The sequence below is a fragment of the Aspergillus tanneri genome, assembly GCF_003426965.1.
Source record: "Aspergillus tanneri strain NIH1004 chromosome Unknown AapTan_3_pilon_pilon_pilon, whole genome shotgun sequence".
NCBI classification, from domain to species: Eukaryota; Fungi; Ascomycota; class Eurotiomycetes; order Eurotiales; family Aspergillaceae; genus Aspergillus; species Aspergillus tanneri.
The window spans coordinates 2,606,144-2,620,155 of record NW_022984630.1 but is presented as its reverse complement, the minus strand read 5'-3'; the positions used below and the strand labels follow the sequence as shown (position 1 = coordinate 2,620,155).

At 49.4% G+C, this 14,012-nt stretch overlaps 7 protein-coding genes across 7 annotated transcripts; 4 read left to right on the top strand and 3 right to left on the bottom strand.

The window, feature by feature from the left end:
* Positions 1–114: 114 nt before the first annotated feature.
* On the bottom strand, positions 115–1,005 carry ATNIH1004_004667 (uncharacterized protein; the record flags this gene model as incomplete). Its single annotated transcript, XM_033569337.1, has 3 exons — positions 115–175; positions 228–625; positions 691–1,005. The coding sequence occupies 3 exons, from the start codon at positions 1,003–1,005 to the stop codon at positions 115–117; spliced, it is 774 nt and encodes a 257-aa protein (XP_033428143.1).
* Positions 1,006–2,150: 1,145 nt separating this feature from the next.
* ATNIH1004_004666 (DUF4448 domain-containing protein) lies at positions 2,151–2,987 on the top strand (the record flags this gene model as incomplete). Its single annotated transcript, XM_033569336.1, has 1 exon — positions 2,151–2,987. The coding sequence occupies one exon, from the start codon at positions 2,151–2,153 to the stop codon at positions 2,985–2,987; it is 837 nt and encodes a 278-aa protein (XP_033428142.1).
* Positions 2,988–4,305: 1,318 nt separating this feature from the next.
* On the top strand, positions 4,306–5,947 carry hcsA (homocitrate synthase; the record flags this gene model as incomplete). The annotated part of the gene is made up of 5 exons (XM_033569335.1): positions 4,306–4,369; positions 4,430–4,659; positions 4,722–4,802; positions 4,861–4,928; positions 4,984–5,947. The coding sequence occupies 5 exons, from the start codon at positions 4,306–4,308 to the stop codon at positions 5,945–5,947; spliced, it is 1,407 nt and encodes a 468-aa protein (XP_033428141.1).
* A 334-nt stretch (positions 5,948–6,281) lies between these two features.
* Positions 6,282–8,459, top strand: ATNIH1004_004664 (sphinganine-1-phosphate aldolase DPL1; the record flags this gene model as incomplete). Its single annotated transcript, XM_033569334.1, has 5 exons — positions 6,282–6,367; positions 6,419–6,643; positions 6,728–7,205; positions 7,256–7,389; positions 7,448–8,459. The coding sequence occupies 5 exons, from the start codon at positions 6,282–6,284 to the stop codon at positions 8,457–8,459; spliced, it is 1,935 nt and encodes a 644-aa protein (XP_033428140.1).
* A 382-nt stretch (positions 8,460–8,841) lies between these two features.
* MRPL33 (mitochondrial 54S ribosomal protein uL30m) lies at positions 8,842–9,126 on the bottom strand (the record flags this gene model as incomplete). The annotated part of the gene is made up of 2 exons (XM_033569333.1): positions 8,842–8,925; positions 8,962–9,126. The coding sequence occupies 2 exons, from the start codon at positions 9,124–9,126 to the stop codon at positions 8,842–8,844; spliced, it is 249 nt and encodes an 82-aa protein (XP_033428139.1).
* A 682-nt stretch (positions 9,127–9,808) lies between these two features.
* On the top strand, positions 9,809–12,088 carry SEC6 (SNARE-binding exocyst subunit SEC6; the record flags this gene model as incomplete). The annotated part of the gene is made up of 1 exon (XM_033569332.1): positions 9,809–12,088. One exon carries the CDS (start codon positions 9,809–9,811, stop codon positions 12,086–12,088), a length of 2,280 nt encoding a protein of 759 aa, XP_033428138.1.
* Positions 12,089–12,548: 460 nt separating this feature from the next.
* Positions 12,549–13,694, bottom strand: ATNIH1004_004661 (uncharacterized protein; the record flags this gene model as incomplete). Its single annotated transcript, XM_033569331.1, has 1 exon — positions 12,549–13,694. One exon carries the CDS (start codon positions 13,692–13,694, stop codon positions 12,549–12,551), a length of 1,146 nt encoding a protein of 381 aa, XP_033428137.1.
* Positions 13,695–14,012: the final 318 nt, after the last annotated feature.

Here is a 14,012-nt window from a genome sequence, read left to right as displayed (position 1 = left end):
ACAACCAAGATAGAGCTAAATCCATTCTCTCCTAGATACTCCCAATCATTATATATACACCCCTTACCATGTTAAGTCGAAAGGTATTATCGACCATCCCTATGAGCAGTGATTCTAATTAGAGCGAGCAGTTGGGGCTTGCGCTGGGGCACCCGGGTTCCCAAGTCGACGGCTCCTAAATGAGAAGTCAGTTAACGAAGGCAACAAACTCATCGAGTAAAACTTACATCATGCTCCTGCTGAAAAAGCTGATAAGAATCATGAAAAGCCAGCTGGGGATAGCACCAAAGCCGTAGATGACGTAGCCCACAGGGACAAGGAGTCCCGCCCGCGCGAGCCAGCCATCCGTGGGGTGGAAAGCGCCCTCGTAAGCAGGCTTGTTTTCATACGTCTTCTTCGAGTGGATTTCGTAGATCGTTTCGGGGGTCACGGTAGTTGAGTTCAGGTACACAGTGTGGAGGGCAGTGGCAGGACGTTCCTCGCGATTCTGAGCCTGAGGGACCTGGAGATGCCAAATCGATGGAGCGCCAGCGGACCAGACAGAGCAAAGTATCTGGTTCGATTCACAGTCCACGCGACCCAGATTGGGGGAGGTCGGATCGGCAGAAAACAAGAGAACGGATTCCTAAAGTGGACGGGATATAATTAGCTAATATGGCCCTGCGTCTGCCCCTGTATAGCAACCCATACATTGAAAGACTTGTCGGCCTGGCCACAGCGTCCGAAGCATGTCTTGTTTCCACCAGTAATGTAGACAAGCCAGTTCCTCGGTTTCGAAGAGGGTTCCAGAATGGACTGCCAGTTGCTTAGGTTGAAGTCGGTAACGGTCTTCGCCTGGATCTTCTTCTGCTCAACCACCTTCTCAACTGCGGGAATCACGGGAGTGGCAGTTGGCAGGTAGGACTTGGCCTTGTTGAACCAACCCTGAACGCGGCTCCCAAGGGGAACCTGTTCTTGCGCTGCAGCCAACGCTGGGAGGACGGGAAGAAGCTGGATGAAGCGCATGGTGCTAATAGCAGAAATGACGAGGTCAGCGATAGGGGAACACGAGACAGCTACGGTGGATGGGGGATATCGAAGAAACAAACCTGAGCTGATTATAGATGATGAGAGGCGCACTTTGGAAGAAACGTAGACGGTTCAGGAGGCCAAAGTACGGACAGCAGGCAGCGAGGAAGACGAGCACCTGGGTTGTGGTCAAGAGAGGTGAAACAGGCACGATAGACGTGAGTAAGTGGCACGGTCGACAGGTGGCCTAACTGTAATGGGAAGGCGAATCAGCTTGCCGTCGGTAGCGGGGAATCCGAAGCCCATGGAACTCGTCAGGGTCCTATAGAATTTCTACCAACTTGTTTAGCGTTTCAGGGAAATGACCGGTTCTATCTGGAGAAGGGTTTTTGGCCTATTATTTTGCTCTTTTATTTGGTGTACGCGGCTGTGGGCCAAAAAACTGCGTGTGGTGTTCGCACCCACATTTGATGTTGATAGTTATCACCAGATTCTTAGGTAACTAATAGATCGGGCTGACGCGATAAACGTGTTATGATCAGTATGCATCAACGACTGTGAACGCTGGCTACCTCTACATGGGGTCTATAAAGCTTTGACTGAGGATGTTGGCTAAATACAGAACACACTTATCCATAGATAAACACAAAATGGCTGAAAGTTTCGAACCCAATTTAAAATCCATGCATAGTAAATACTTAAGATTCCAATAACTATAGAATTATCGTCCTGCCACGCTAAGTATTAAATACTACTTGCTATGGGCGCTCCCAGTCCTCGTGGTTTCCTGCGCTTCCATAACACCTTCCTTATATGGTGCACTTCTTTTTTCCTATAGCGCGGTTGTGATGGTGTCTAGATATTCTTCACATCGGTTTAACATGTAAAATACGTGGTCAATTTATACTTGTCCAAATATCTGCTACTAAAACCTTATCTTACAGGCAGCCCGGTTGGACTGCTGGTATTCATTGCCGTCAAAGATACCTTCGTTCGCAAGCAGGGACGATGCGGTCACCTCGAGCCTACCCCTTTCACATGATGGCTGTGATGGCTGTAATAGCAGCCCTAATAGGCCACAGTCTCGGTTTCGTCATAAACAACAGTAGTAGGGGCTATTTGGAACGAAATGAACTTGTAAAATGGGACTAACGTACGAAACCGAAGCAGACTGGCTAAACATTTCTACTTCCAATTTCAATGCATCCAAGCCTCTACACCTTGAATCTCCTCCAGGAGATTTCCCCATTTGTACCGATACTAAGGGAGAGTTCGCACCTTTCTGCCTCCCACAAAATGGAACAGATGTCATCGTGGATGCGACGTACTATGTGACCTGGAACGCCGATTTCTACCCTCTGAATGCTACGATTACTATAGAGTTGAGGTTTTCGGATTCGACCGCAGGGGATTCAGCCTTTACGTCAGAAAAGACTGGTAATAGCTACGGATATATTCCCTTACATATGCGCGAAGATTGGCTCCAGGGAAAGTCACAGAATGAGTTGACCCTTTACATCATCGAACTTGACCTTAAATCGGATAGGCGAGCCAATGCTCAGCAAGGGCCGACAGTCACGCTGCGGCGTAAACCCGTCGAACACCATAAGCCATCTCCTCAATTACCGTTCAACAGACTAGCACTCTATATCGGGCTCCCAGTGAGTCTCGCCGTGGTAATTGCCGTCGTCGCCGGTTTATTTTTCGGTATGCAAGAACGGAGAAAGATTGGACTGGGAAATGTCATGGGCTCCCGAGGTTCTGGATATGGGGTTGGAAAGTCCAGGGATCAGCGCCTGCGGCATAACAAGAAAGAGCTGAGGAGGGTTGATGGTATGTTGCCCCAGAAAGAGCTTGTAGATGATGTTAATTCGGCTTCAGAAGACATCAGCGAATCGGCCTTGTATAATGACCTCGAACGCACAGCAAGCTATGTATTTAACCGGGACGATTCGAAGCTTAAGAGTTGGAAATTTTGAGGGAATTTTTGCTCTCAATTGACGGCCTGACGAGACCAGACTATTCTTTTTTACCCATTGGCATAGTGTTTTCCTCCTATACGGGGTTCAACATTCACAGGTGCATTAGTACTTCTCCACAATGGACCCGAAACGATAACGAGCTTATTGCATTAGCTTTTTTTGTTAAAAAAAAAATAATAATAATAATTCATGTTGAACTGGTGAACTGTACTGGCTAAATGGCGGTGTCTTATAAAGATAGTCCTGGCATCTAGAGAGTAGCACGAGTAAATTATCCAACCAACGAGAGCATAAAGAAACACAATTATCAGCAGAGTCGGGTAGCCCCATACCAAGCATATCCACGGCGGTGTCGGAGGAATGACGTTTGTAGAAAAACCAACAGATATCGAAGGAAGGTATTATCCATCAAATAGATATATTCTAGAGCAATAGTGAGTTATAATTTATAGAATGATAGCCTATGTACAGAGTCCTTTTTAAATTTTAAATTTTTTTTTTTTTTTTCTGCTCCTCATTTTTTGCTGGCTGTTTCTATCCACATATCGGAGGCTGTTTACAATCACTCTGCCGATGTCGGTTCCGAATCGAGAGCCAGCCCCCTTATTATTAAGTCGAGAAAACCATCCCACAGGAGCACACTAAAACATATTTAGTCTAACGGGTGGAAATATGCATAAGCAAAAGTATAAGACATGCCTTTGCCCAGAGAATTATGAACTCTAAAGTTTTTAAGAAGCGGAAACCAATCCACCAGTGGCAAACTCAGGGGATGCGCAACTCTCGGGTGATTGGGAAGAATCAGAAGTATCAAGAGCCAGCTAGTTATCTCAGCCGAGTAGTAACGGGTATTACTACTACGACGACTAAACCGCATCGAGACTGGGGAAGATCCTCAAGATGAGCAATTGGGTCTCCCGGATGCGCTGTGGCTTCCACCGGTTCCCCACAAAGAGGACCGTTCGGCGTGTGAAATTTTCTTCATTGCCGCTAGCAAGCATGGAGACTGGGTCAGTAGCGCTAAAGTCCGCTCTTTTAAACCCCACCCATTTGTCGCCTATGACTCTTCCCTGTTTCTCTAACTACTCGACGTACAGTACCTCATACAAGAGCAACGTACAGAATTTCAGTCGGTGACTCATTGTCAGTATTCCCCTTATAATTTTTGGCTTTTCCCCGACGACTCTGCACCTCTCCCATCCCTTTTTACTACCGTCCAATATCTACTGTCTAACTCCAGCACCCTCTATACACCCGCTTTCTCAATTCTAACTCACTCTCCCAGTCTACCCCACCAAATTGTCATTCTTCTACAATGTGTCCCGGTGCAGACAACGAGCCCAATGGGCCCCCTGGCGGTGCCAATGGCCAGGCCAATGGTACAGACACATCATACTCTGTTGTCCCTGCATGATGCGACGGCTAACTCTTCCCCGAAGGAGAACACCCCGGTTTCACTGCCGTCGAGACCCGCCAGAACCCTCACCCCTCCCTTTCTCGTAACCCTTACGGCCACAACGTCGGTGTAACCGACTTCCTGAGCAATGTCTCACGATTCAAGATTATCGAGAGTACCCTTCGCGAGGGTGAGCAATTCGCCAACGCTTTCTTTGATACCCAGAAGAAGATCGAAATCGCGAAGGCTCTGGATGACTTTGGTGTTGACTACGTGAGTCATACCTGCGAAATACCATTGGAGATCGAGGAGAACACATGTTGACCAGTATTTAGATCGAACTTACCAGCCCCTGTGCCTCGGAGCAATCGCGACAAGACTGTGAGGCTATCTGCAAGCTCGGTCTCAAGGCCAAGGTATGTTGAGTCCAATAATACGATATGATGGACTGCTTAGATCCTAACTTCTTGGAAGATCCTGACTCACATTCGGTGTCACATGGATGATGCCCGGGTGGCCGTCGAGACCGGTGTCGATGGAGTGTGAGTGGATCGGATTGGATCGTTCAATATATAGGTATACTAATCAGTGTGCCAGTGATGTTGTCATCGGAACGTCGTCCTACCTCCGGGAGCACTCTCACGGCAAGGATATGACCTATATCAAGAACACTGCTATCGAAGTTATCGAATTTGTCAAGTCCAAGGGTATCGAGATCCGATTCTCTAGTGAGGACTCTTTCCGCTCGGACCTGGTTGACCTGCTTTCTATCTACTCCGCCGTCGACAAGGTTGGTGTGAACCGTGTCGGTATCGCTGATACTGTTGGTTGTGCTTCTCCTCGCCAGGTCTACGAGCTTGTCCGTGTCTTGAGAGGTGTTGTGGGATGTGATATCGAGACTCACTTCCACAACGACACCGGTTGTGCCATTGCCAACGCCTACTGCGCCTTGGAGGCTGGTGCCACTCACGTTGATACCTCCGTCCTCGGTATTGGCGAGCGTAACGGTATCACACCTCTGGGTGGTCTCATGGCTCGTATGATGGTTGCCGATCGCGATTACGTCAAGAGCAAGTATAAGCTGGAAAAGCTCAAGGACATTGAGGATCTCGTGGCCGAGGCTGTTGAGGTCAACATTCCCTTCAACAACTACATCACGGGTTTCTGCGCCTTCACCCACAAGGCCGGTATTCACGCCAAAGCCATTCTCAACAACCCCAGCACCTACGAAATCATCAACCCTGCCGATTTCGGCATGACCAGATACGTTCACTTCGCTTCTCGTTTAACTGGATGGAACGCTATCAAGTCTCGTGCTCAGCAGCTCAAACTTGAGATGTCCGACAACCAGTACAAGGAATGCACGGCCAAGATTAAGGCTCTTGCTGACATCCGACCCATCGCTGTCGACGACGCCGACAGTATCATCCGTGCTTACTATCGTAACCTCAAGTCCGGAGAGGACAAACCCCTTCTCGATCTGACAGCCGACGAGCAGGCTCAGTTTGCTGCCAAGGAGAGGGAATTGGCTGCTCAAGTAGCAAACGGCATTCCCGCCTAAATAAGACTTTTCTTCTTCGTTTTATTCTCTCTAAAATCTCGCAACCCGTCTCTAATTTCCTCAACGCGTTGGAATATGCTATTGGATTGAAACTGTCGAATTTTCTTCTTTTTCTAGAGCTTTCTTTGCTTATCCCTCCACTTCTCCCAAGGGAGACCTTTTTTATGATCTGGTGTTATTTATATTTCCGGGGATTCCTGATTTATTCGGTGTTTTAAAAGCATTCTTTTCCCATGAATGAAAAATTAAAAGGACGGAAATATTGGTGTTAGTCTTATAGAAGAACCTTGTATATAAACAAGCCATAGTGGTTCGTTGTCCAACAGCCCACCGAATGCAGAAATGTAGTAGTTTTTCAGGCCCGTACAGACCTGCTGATCTAGAACGATGCCCACCCCAGATTTGCCTGGATCCCAACAGGTTTGTTGTTGCGACGCAGTCATGCGAGGTTACATGTGGGAACCGAGGCAGCTGCTTTTTAGTCATTTCCTGGAACATCCGAGCTTCCCACCTTCTCCTCTTCTCCTCCGTTTTTGAATCGTCATTCTTTCTAGAGGACCTCGACTTCCGCCCGTTTCCCCTGAGTGCGTCCCAAGTCAATATGGCTTCATCGGTTCTCCCGGTTGCCCTGCAGAATAAGCTGCTCGGCTACCGTAGAACCCCAAATGCGCAACTGGCGGCCCTAAATTTGGATCTGTAGGTCTCCGCCTCTGCACCCCATTCCTAATCCATCGTGCACCGTTTGGATACTGGTTCCTGTTCCTTAACATTGGATCGCAGGTTCCGGAATATTATATTTATTCTCTTCGTCTTTCGCTGGGTTCGCAAGGTGTTCTATGCCGTACGGGGATACGGCTTTTTCGGCAGCATCAGCAATGTTTATACCGCCGTCCGTCTTTTCTTTTACTCCATCTTCCTCCGCATTCCTGGTGTCCGTAGTAAGGTCGACAAGCAGGTCTCAACAGCCATTGAAAGCATGGAGTCAAAGCTCGTTGCGAGTGGCCCTAGCGTCACGAGGTATCTGGAACTCCCGAAGGAAGGATGGACTGCTGAACAGATTCGGGCCGAGCTCGATAAGCTAGTGAATATGGAACATACCCGATGGGAAGATGGTCGTGTCAGTGGCGCTGTGTATCATGGTGGAAAGGATCTTCTGAAGCTGCAGGCCGAAGCCTTTGAGAATTTTGGTGTCTCGAATCCGATCCACCCCGACGTTTTCCCTGGCGTCCGGAAGATGGAAGCTGAAGTTGTGGCCATGGTACGTAAGTCCATTTAGTTGGGAATAATGGGCTAATAAGTTGAAATTAGGTTCTTGCTTTGTTCAATGGTCCCTCAGATGGCGCGGGTGTGACTACGAGCGGTGGTTCTGAATCTATCCTGATGGCCTGTTTAGGAGCCCGACAAAAGGCCTATGCGCAACGTGGGGTAACAGAGCCGGAGATGTGAGTCTGCATAAATGTGTAGCGTATCATCGATGGGCTATACTAACTCGTGTCAAAGGATCATTCCCGATACGGCTCATGCTGCTTTTATCAAGGCTTCCAATTATTTTGGAATCAAGCTGCATCGTGTGCCTTGCCCCGCTCCCGACTATAAGGTCCATATTCCTTCCGTGCGCCGGTTGATTAATTCCAACACTATCCTTCTGGTCGGCTCCGCACCAAACTTCCCTCATGGAATTGTGGACGACATCCCTGCCTTGTCTCGGCTGGCGACATTGTACAAGATTCCTCTTCACGTTGATTGCTGCTTGGGCTCTTTCGTCATTGCATTCCTGAAGAAGGCAGGATTTCCCTCCCCATATGAAGAAGAGGGTGGGTTCGATTTCCGTCTCCCTGGTGTGACTAGCATTAGCGTGGACACGCACAAATACGGATTTGCCCCTAAGGGCAACTCTGTTTTGCTCTATAGAAACAAGGCCTACCGCAGCCATCAATATTTCATCTACCCAGATTGGTCTGGCGGCGTCTATGCATCCCCGTCTGTGGCAGGGTCCCGCCCCGGTGCATTGGTTGCGGGTTGCTGGGCCAGTTTGATGAACGTTGGAGAAGCTGGATATATCAACAGCTGCCTTGAGATCATTGGCGCCGCGAGGAAATTTGAGACTTCAATTAAGGAGCACCCCCTTCTGTCGAAAAATCTTCAAGTTGTCGGGAAACCCATGGTCAGCGTTGTTGCATTTGAGAGCACGAATGCTGCCGTTTACATTTACGATGTGGCTGATGCTTTGTCTGCGAAGGGATGGCACCTCAATGCTCTCCAGTCGCCTGCAGCCATGCATGTAGCCTTCACTATTCCTACTGCCTCTGCAGTTGACAAGCTGACTACGGACCTCATTGAGGTTGTTGAGAAAGAGCTGGAGAAGGCCGAGGAGAGGAGGCGGCAAGGCAAGTCGTATGTCATCAAGCGTGGCGACACAGCCGCCCTCTACGGCGTGGCTGGTAGCATGCCGGATAAGAGTATCGTTAGCCGTTTGGCAGAAGGCTTCCTTGACACTCTGTACAAAGCGTAGATGGATCCTTTCCGGTCAAAATAATTCTATTGTTAATACATTTTTAAAAAAGGGCTGTTCATATGGGACTCATCCTGGACTAATCCTCCATAACATAGTCGGTATAATGGTGTTTCTGGAGTCATAGCATTGCTGTGTATTGCCACTGCTGATCAATTTGATCGGGTTATATATATTCTGAATCAATTACAATATATTTCCAATCCCGATTTAATGGTAACATAGTATGTATAGTACAAGAAGTCGTCACAAGACTCAGCCGTTTCGATGGAGCCGGAATAATAGCCATTTTGGCACCAGACAATATAAACGAAAAGCAACAAGCAAAAGGGGAAAAAAGGAACAAATCGCTTCATGCATGCAACAAAAGAAACCCACTTCCTTATTGTCCCCGACTCTCTTTCCACTCTGCCCCTGACGTCTTCTCGACATAATATCCGGGGTCCGGCTTCCGCTCAAGGTGCACCTCTTGCTTCGTTAACCGTCTGTCCACCTCTTTTACCTCAACCAGTTCCTTGACCTTCATGATCTGACCTGCAACCGATGACGATACGGGGTGGAAGACGGTGGCCATGCGCTTCTTAAGCCCCAGGGCTTTGAGGATGTCTGTCGTTCTCCGGGGCAGACCGATGGCGGACCGCACCAAGGTGATTCGGAAGTAGCTCATTTTGTTCATAGAATTGAGATGGAATATATTTCGGGAGTTCGTATCGAAGCCAGTTGCTTTGTATTGGACCTTTTCTTTTTGAGGTCTCAAGAGTCCTGGATTCTTGTTTTCCAACTCGAGGAAGAAATTGCGGGTCGGTTGAGGATGGTAAAGTGGGAGGGAGGGGTATTTCGCTTCTCTGAAATAAATAATTTGCTGCGGTCTTGTTTCCTAAGATGCAAGATCAATTGATCTGCAAAAGATATGAGCCTGGAGACTGTAGATGCACCAGATCATTCGTGAAGAGCGCGAGAATTTTGGCTCCCAAGTCGGTCGGGCGGGGAGTCACGTGTACAGTATTCTGCCGGAGCCATGAGAGCGGAACAGCTGGGGGGAATGCACAGCAGCTTGACGGTTGACAACGACACGAATGTCTGGCTGAAAGGAGCTTGGATATCAGGCTACTGCGTTCCTGTGGCGCCCTTTTTTTCTAGCGGCACACTCCCTAGCATAGAAACGCCGTGCGTTTCAATGAGGTGATTGATTCGTATATCCTGATACCTGTTCATCTCGCGATTCCTCTACCTCCGGTCACGCTTATCGATTGATGCCTCGCGTCTGATTTATCATCCTCTGGTCCCTCCGTGATCTAGACACTGTCCTACCTACGCAGAATACATCTGTTGTTTCTAAATCTGTTGCAATGGCACGAAGAGAAGATCCCGACGCAACCGTGGCTATGCCCCGGTTAGAGGACATTCTACGTCATCCGGAGGATCTCGATAAAATTCCTGGGCTGAAATCGGAATATCTACGCAAGAAGGCGGCCGTTGATTCACAGCTTCGAGAGGGCCTTAGGAGTCAACTGGAGACGGTGCAACGCAGCATCAACGCTCTGACGGAAGGCCAGCGTCAGGTTTCAAAGACCAAGGATGAGCTCCAGGGGATCGACAAATTGTGCGCCGAGTCGCAAACTAGCGTCGATGACTTTTCACAGATCGACAAATTAGCCAAGATCCAGCGGAATTTCGACGCGATCTTGACGATGAAAAAGGGCCTGGAGAGCTTTAGTGCGGATTTGGCCGAGGTAGAGACTCTCTTGAGAGATGATGATGACGATCTAGAGAACCAGCCAAATTTGTTGCGTGCTCACATGCTGATCTCCCGTCTGAGGGATTTCCGTGACGAGGCGATGGATCAGATACGGAAGACCCAAGATGGGAGCAGCGAGGCCACGCTGGAGGACTACTTCCAAGGTCTAGATCCCGTCGTTGATTGGTTTGATGATCACCTGGGGACTGCCTGTATGAATCTCATCCCGCTTGTGCAGTCGGATAACTCAAGTATGGTTGTGCGACTTGCTGTGGTCGTAATGCATGAAGAGAAGAACGATGAGGCAGTGCGTGCTTTGCAGGAGGCTCAGAGGGATCACCAGGACCTGGCGGGTCGGTTCAAATCTATGACTGTCGGCCCCAAAACGGTCAGAGGCTACAAAGAGAAATTCTTGCAGGCGGTTGAATTCTACGCACAGAATCAGTTTGAAAATACAAGGGAAGATTTCCTGGGCGACCCTGACAATCTGGAGAAGAGCTTCCGGTGGTTCTTCAACGACCTCTACACCGTACAGCAAGGCATGCAGTCGCTGATGCCGAAAAAGTGGAAGATTTATAAAACATACACCGATATTTACCATCGGATGATGCACGATTTCCTTGTTGGTCTAATCAATGATCCGGAGCTGCCTCCTGATAACTTGCTGGCGATCATCCATTGGACCGAGAAATACTACAAGAAGATGAACAAGCTTGGATGGAAGCAGACGGATCTGCTGCCAAACGTCCTGGACGACCGGGAACCTGAGCTTGTCCGACAGTGGCAGAACGTTATCATCAACGCCGTCGAGGAATGGATGGACCGAATCACCGAGACGGACAGGAAAGCTCTGGTGGAGAAGATCCCTGACTCCCTGGACACCAACCCAGAGGGCTTCTTTCGCACAAAGACCCTTCCTGACATGTGGCGCATGATTCGCGAGCAAATTGTCGCATCTGGTGCCTCCGCCCGTACCGACGTTGTGGAGGGCATCATCGATGCCATGTTCCGTGTGCTGAAGGCCCGCCAGACCAACTGGCAGACGCTCATTGATGAGGAGTGCACTAAATACAAGGGCCCCGGTGGCGACCAACTTGAAGGTCTCCAGCAGTTGCAAGATTGGCTTGTCGCCATAGCCAATGACCAGATCGCCTGCATTGACGACAATGATGAGGCTGGCCAGATAGGATACCTATCGCGGTTCAAATGCGACCTAGAACCAATAGTCGACCCGAAATACATGGCCGCGCGAGCCATTCCCGAATTGGACTCCCTTCGCGATGGCTATGTGGATCTGAGCACCTATTGTCTCTCTCAGTTCGTGGAACTGATCTTCGCCGTCGACTTCCGCGCCACAATTCCGGACTTCTTCACTCAAAAGTGGTATGGCAACTTCGCCATCAAACAGATCACCTCCACCTTCGAAGACTACATGGCCGACTACAGCCCTCTCCTCCACCCGTCTCTGACCGACATCCTGATCGAAGAACTCTCCGACGAACTCCTCGTCCGATACCTATCGTCCGTCCGCAACCGTGGCGTCAAATTCCGTCGGCACGTCGACCCCTACACCGACAAGTTCAAAGACGACGTTCTCACCGTCTTCGCGTTCTTCCAGAAATACCCGGACTCGTTCGCCGGCACCATCAAGGAAAAATGGCGACTGGTGGATTGGCTGGTCCGTCTATTGGAAGCCGAGAAAGGTCCCCCGATCGTGACGGTCTACGAAAACTTCAAGACAGAGTATTGGGATCTACAGCTGTCGTGGGTGGAAGCGGTGTTACGCACGCGCGACGACTTTGAGAGAAGTATGGGTAGCGCTCTCAAGGCCAAGGCCGCCGAGTTGTCGGTAGAAAGAGGAGTGGAGACTATCATGAGCCGGTTGCGATAGAACTGTATTGATTTTTGGTATTTAAGCGAGGCGTTGGGAGTATACACAGGATATGCACTGTATGGTATAGCCCGTACGGGAATCTATTGGAATATAACAACCTTCTAGATCATTAAGACAGAAATCCGAACCGGACGGCAATTACTTCCCGGACAGAGATGTGTCGATCCCTTGTCCGATGCTGTCTATTTGTTCCTCCAATGTAAAATGTTGTACGGGGAAGCGTCTATTTACGTAGTTTCTTTTTGGGGATGTGTGTAGGTTGATGTCAAAGTTAATATTTAGTGCCTGTTTGGTTGGGTTGGGTGCTATACATGTATGCGGCTTTTCTATGTTTGGTCTGGAATTGTGAAAAAAAAGTTGATAACCAAAACTATCCACTACATCCCTTGATTGTAATCTATCTACAGGCGTGAAGGCATCAAAATTGTCGTATTAAATTGGTCATCCCCTGGAAAAATCAAACTGGTGGAATACAAAGAGGTTGAAAATCCAACCTCCGCGTTGCAACTACTCTATACTTCTCCTGCAGGCGAGCATTGAGCCCATCCTCGTCAGCAGCTTCCGGTTCGAGTTTTTTGGCGCCCATCTCGCAGATGCAAACAGATTCGAGGGGAAAACCCTTAGCCCAAATGAATGGGTTTTCAGAACTGGCGCTGTTGTCGGGGAAGCTGTACTCTTTCTCGGATCTGTCTTCGCTACTATCGCTGTCGTCGGCGGGTACAGCGATGGCAGGTGATCGTGGCATCGTCCTGGCACTGTCGACATAGTAATCCCTGAAGTGGGTAAGCATGTCCCGCGCGTCAAACGAGTACTGATTCTTGCGATGCGAGCCGCTTGCACCACCTCCCCGAGATCGCCCTTTGATGTAGATTGTATTGACCACCGTGGCATGCAACAGAAGAGGTCGGTGCTTCGGCTTGTTAGGCGGTGCTGTGGTTCCGGACCGGGGTATTGGTTGTGCGGTGTCTTCAGGGATGGTTGTGCTTGCTTGGGTATACGTAGTAGGTTCCGGGGGGGGGTCCTTTTTATATTCAATCTTCAGGAAGCCAGCTTCCGCGAACTTATCTCGAAGTATCTCGCAGAATGGATACAGCCGAGACGTCGAGTCGACAGGCGCCGCATGCAGCACAGTCGCGGACCGTGCCCGAGGAAGAGCATGTAGGGACTCCAGGGAGATTGTGAACGGATCCGGAGCGGGTTCATCCTGCTGCCCAGCTTGGACCAGGGGGGACGTTGGTTTTCCCTTCGTGCATGAGCGAGCAATTGACTCCGCTTCGCGCATTAAGGAGACCAGATCGAGCGACTGCAGGAATCGGATCGCACCGTCGAGTCGCTCCTGACTGGCAAGACTCATCACCCCCAACGTCAGATGGAGAGTGCCGATAGGACGAACAGCGCCATGGGGAATCAGAGGTCGTGGTTCCTGCCAAGGGGCGGTTTGATCTGGACGTGTGGGAGGAATGGCGTCTTTGAACGCTGCGAACGAGGACTCGAATTGAGGGAGGGAGATCGAGTTCACCAGTGGTAGACAGAGGAAGTGTGTGAGCGGTGGTCTTTTCTCCTTTGGCTGGGACGGTCCAGGATTCTTCTTTTTCTGGGGCATGACCCAGTGGCTGGGGTAGCGGCGAACTGTAGGATATAGGTATCGGACTAGTCTGAGGGGAAGCAGAGGTCTGCGAGAGATCATCTACAGTGGGAAGGGAATATATAGAAATCATTAAAAAGAAAATGAATGAATGAATGGCCAAGTCAAATAAATAGTCCAAAAGAAGGATGAATCTGACATGTGGAGAACGATGGTGTCTCCGAAAAGAGCTATGACTATGAATGATGGCGATGATAGATGATGTGATGGATTCCTCCACTTCGGCTCTTCCTCTCTCTATTCTCCCCTTCGCATCCACCTCAATCTCTCACTTAA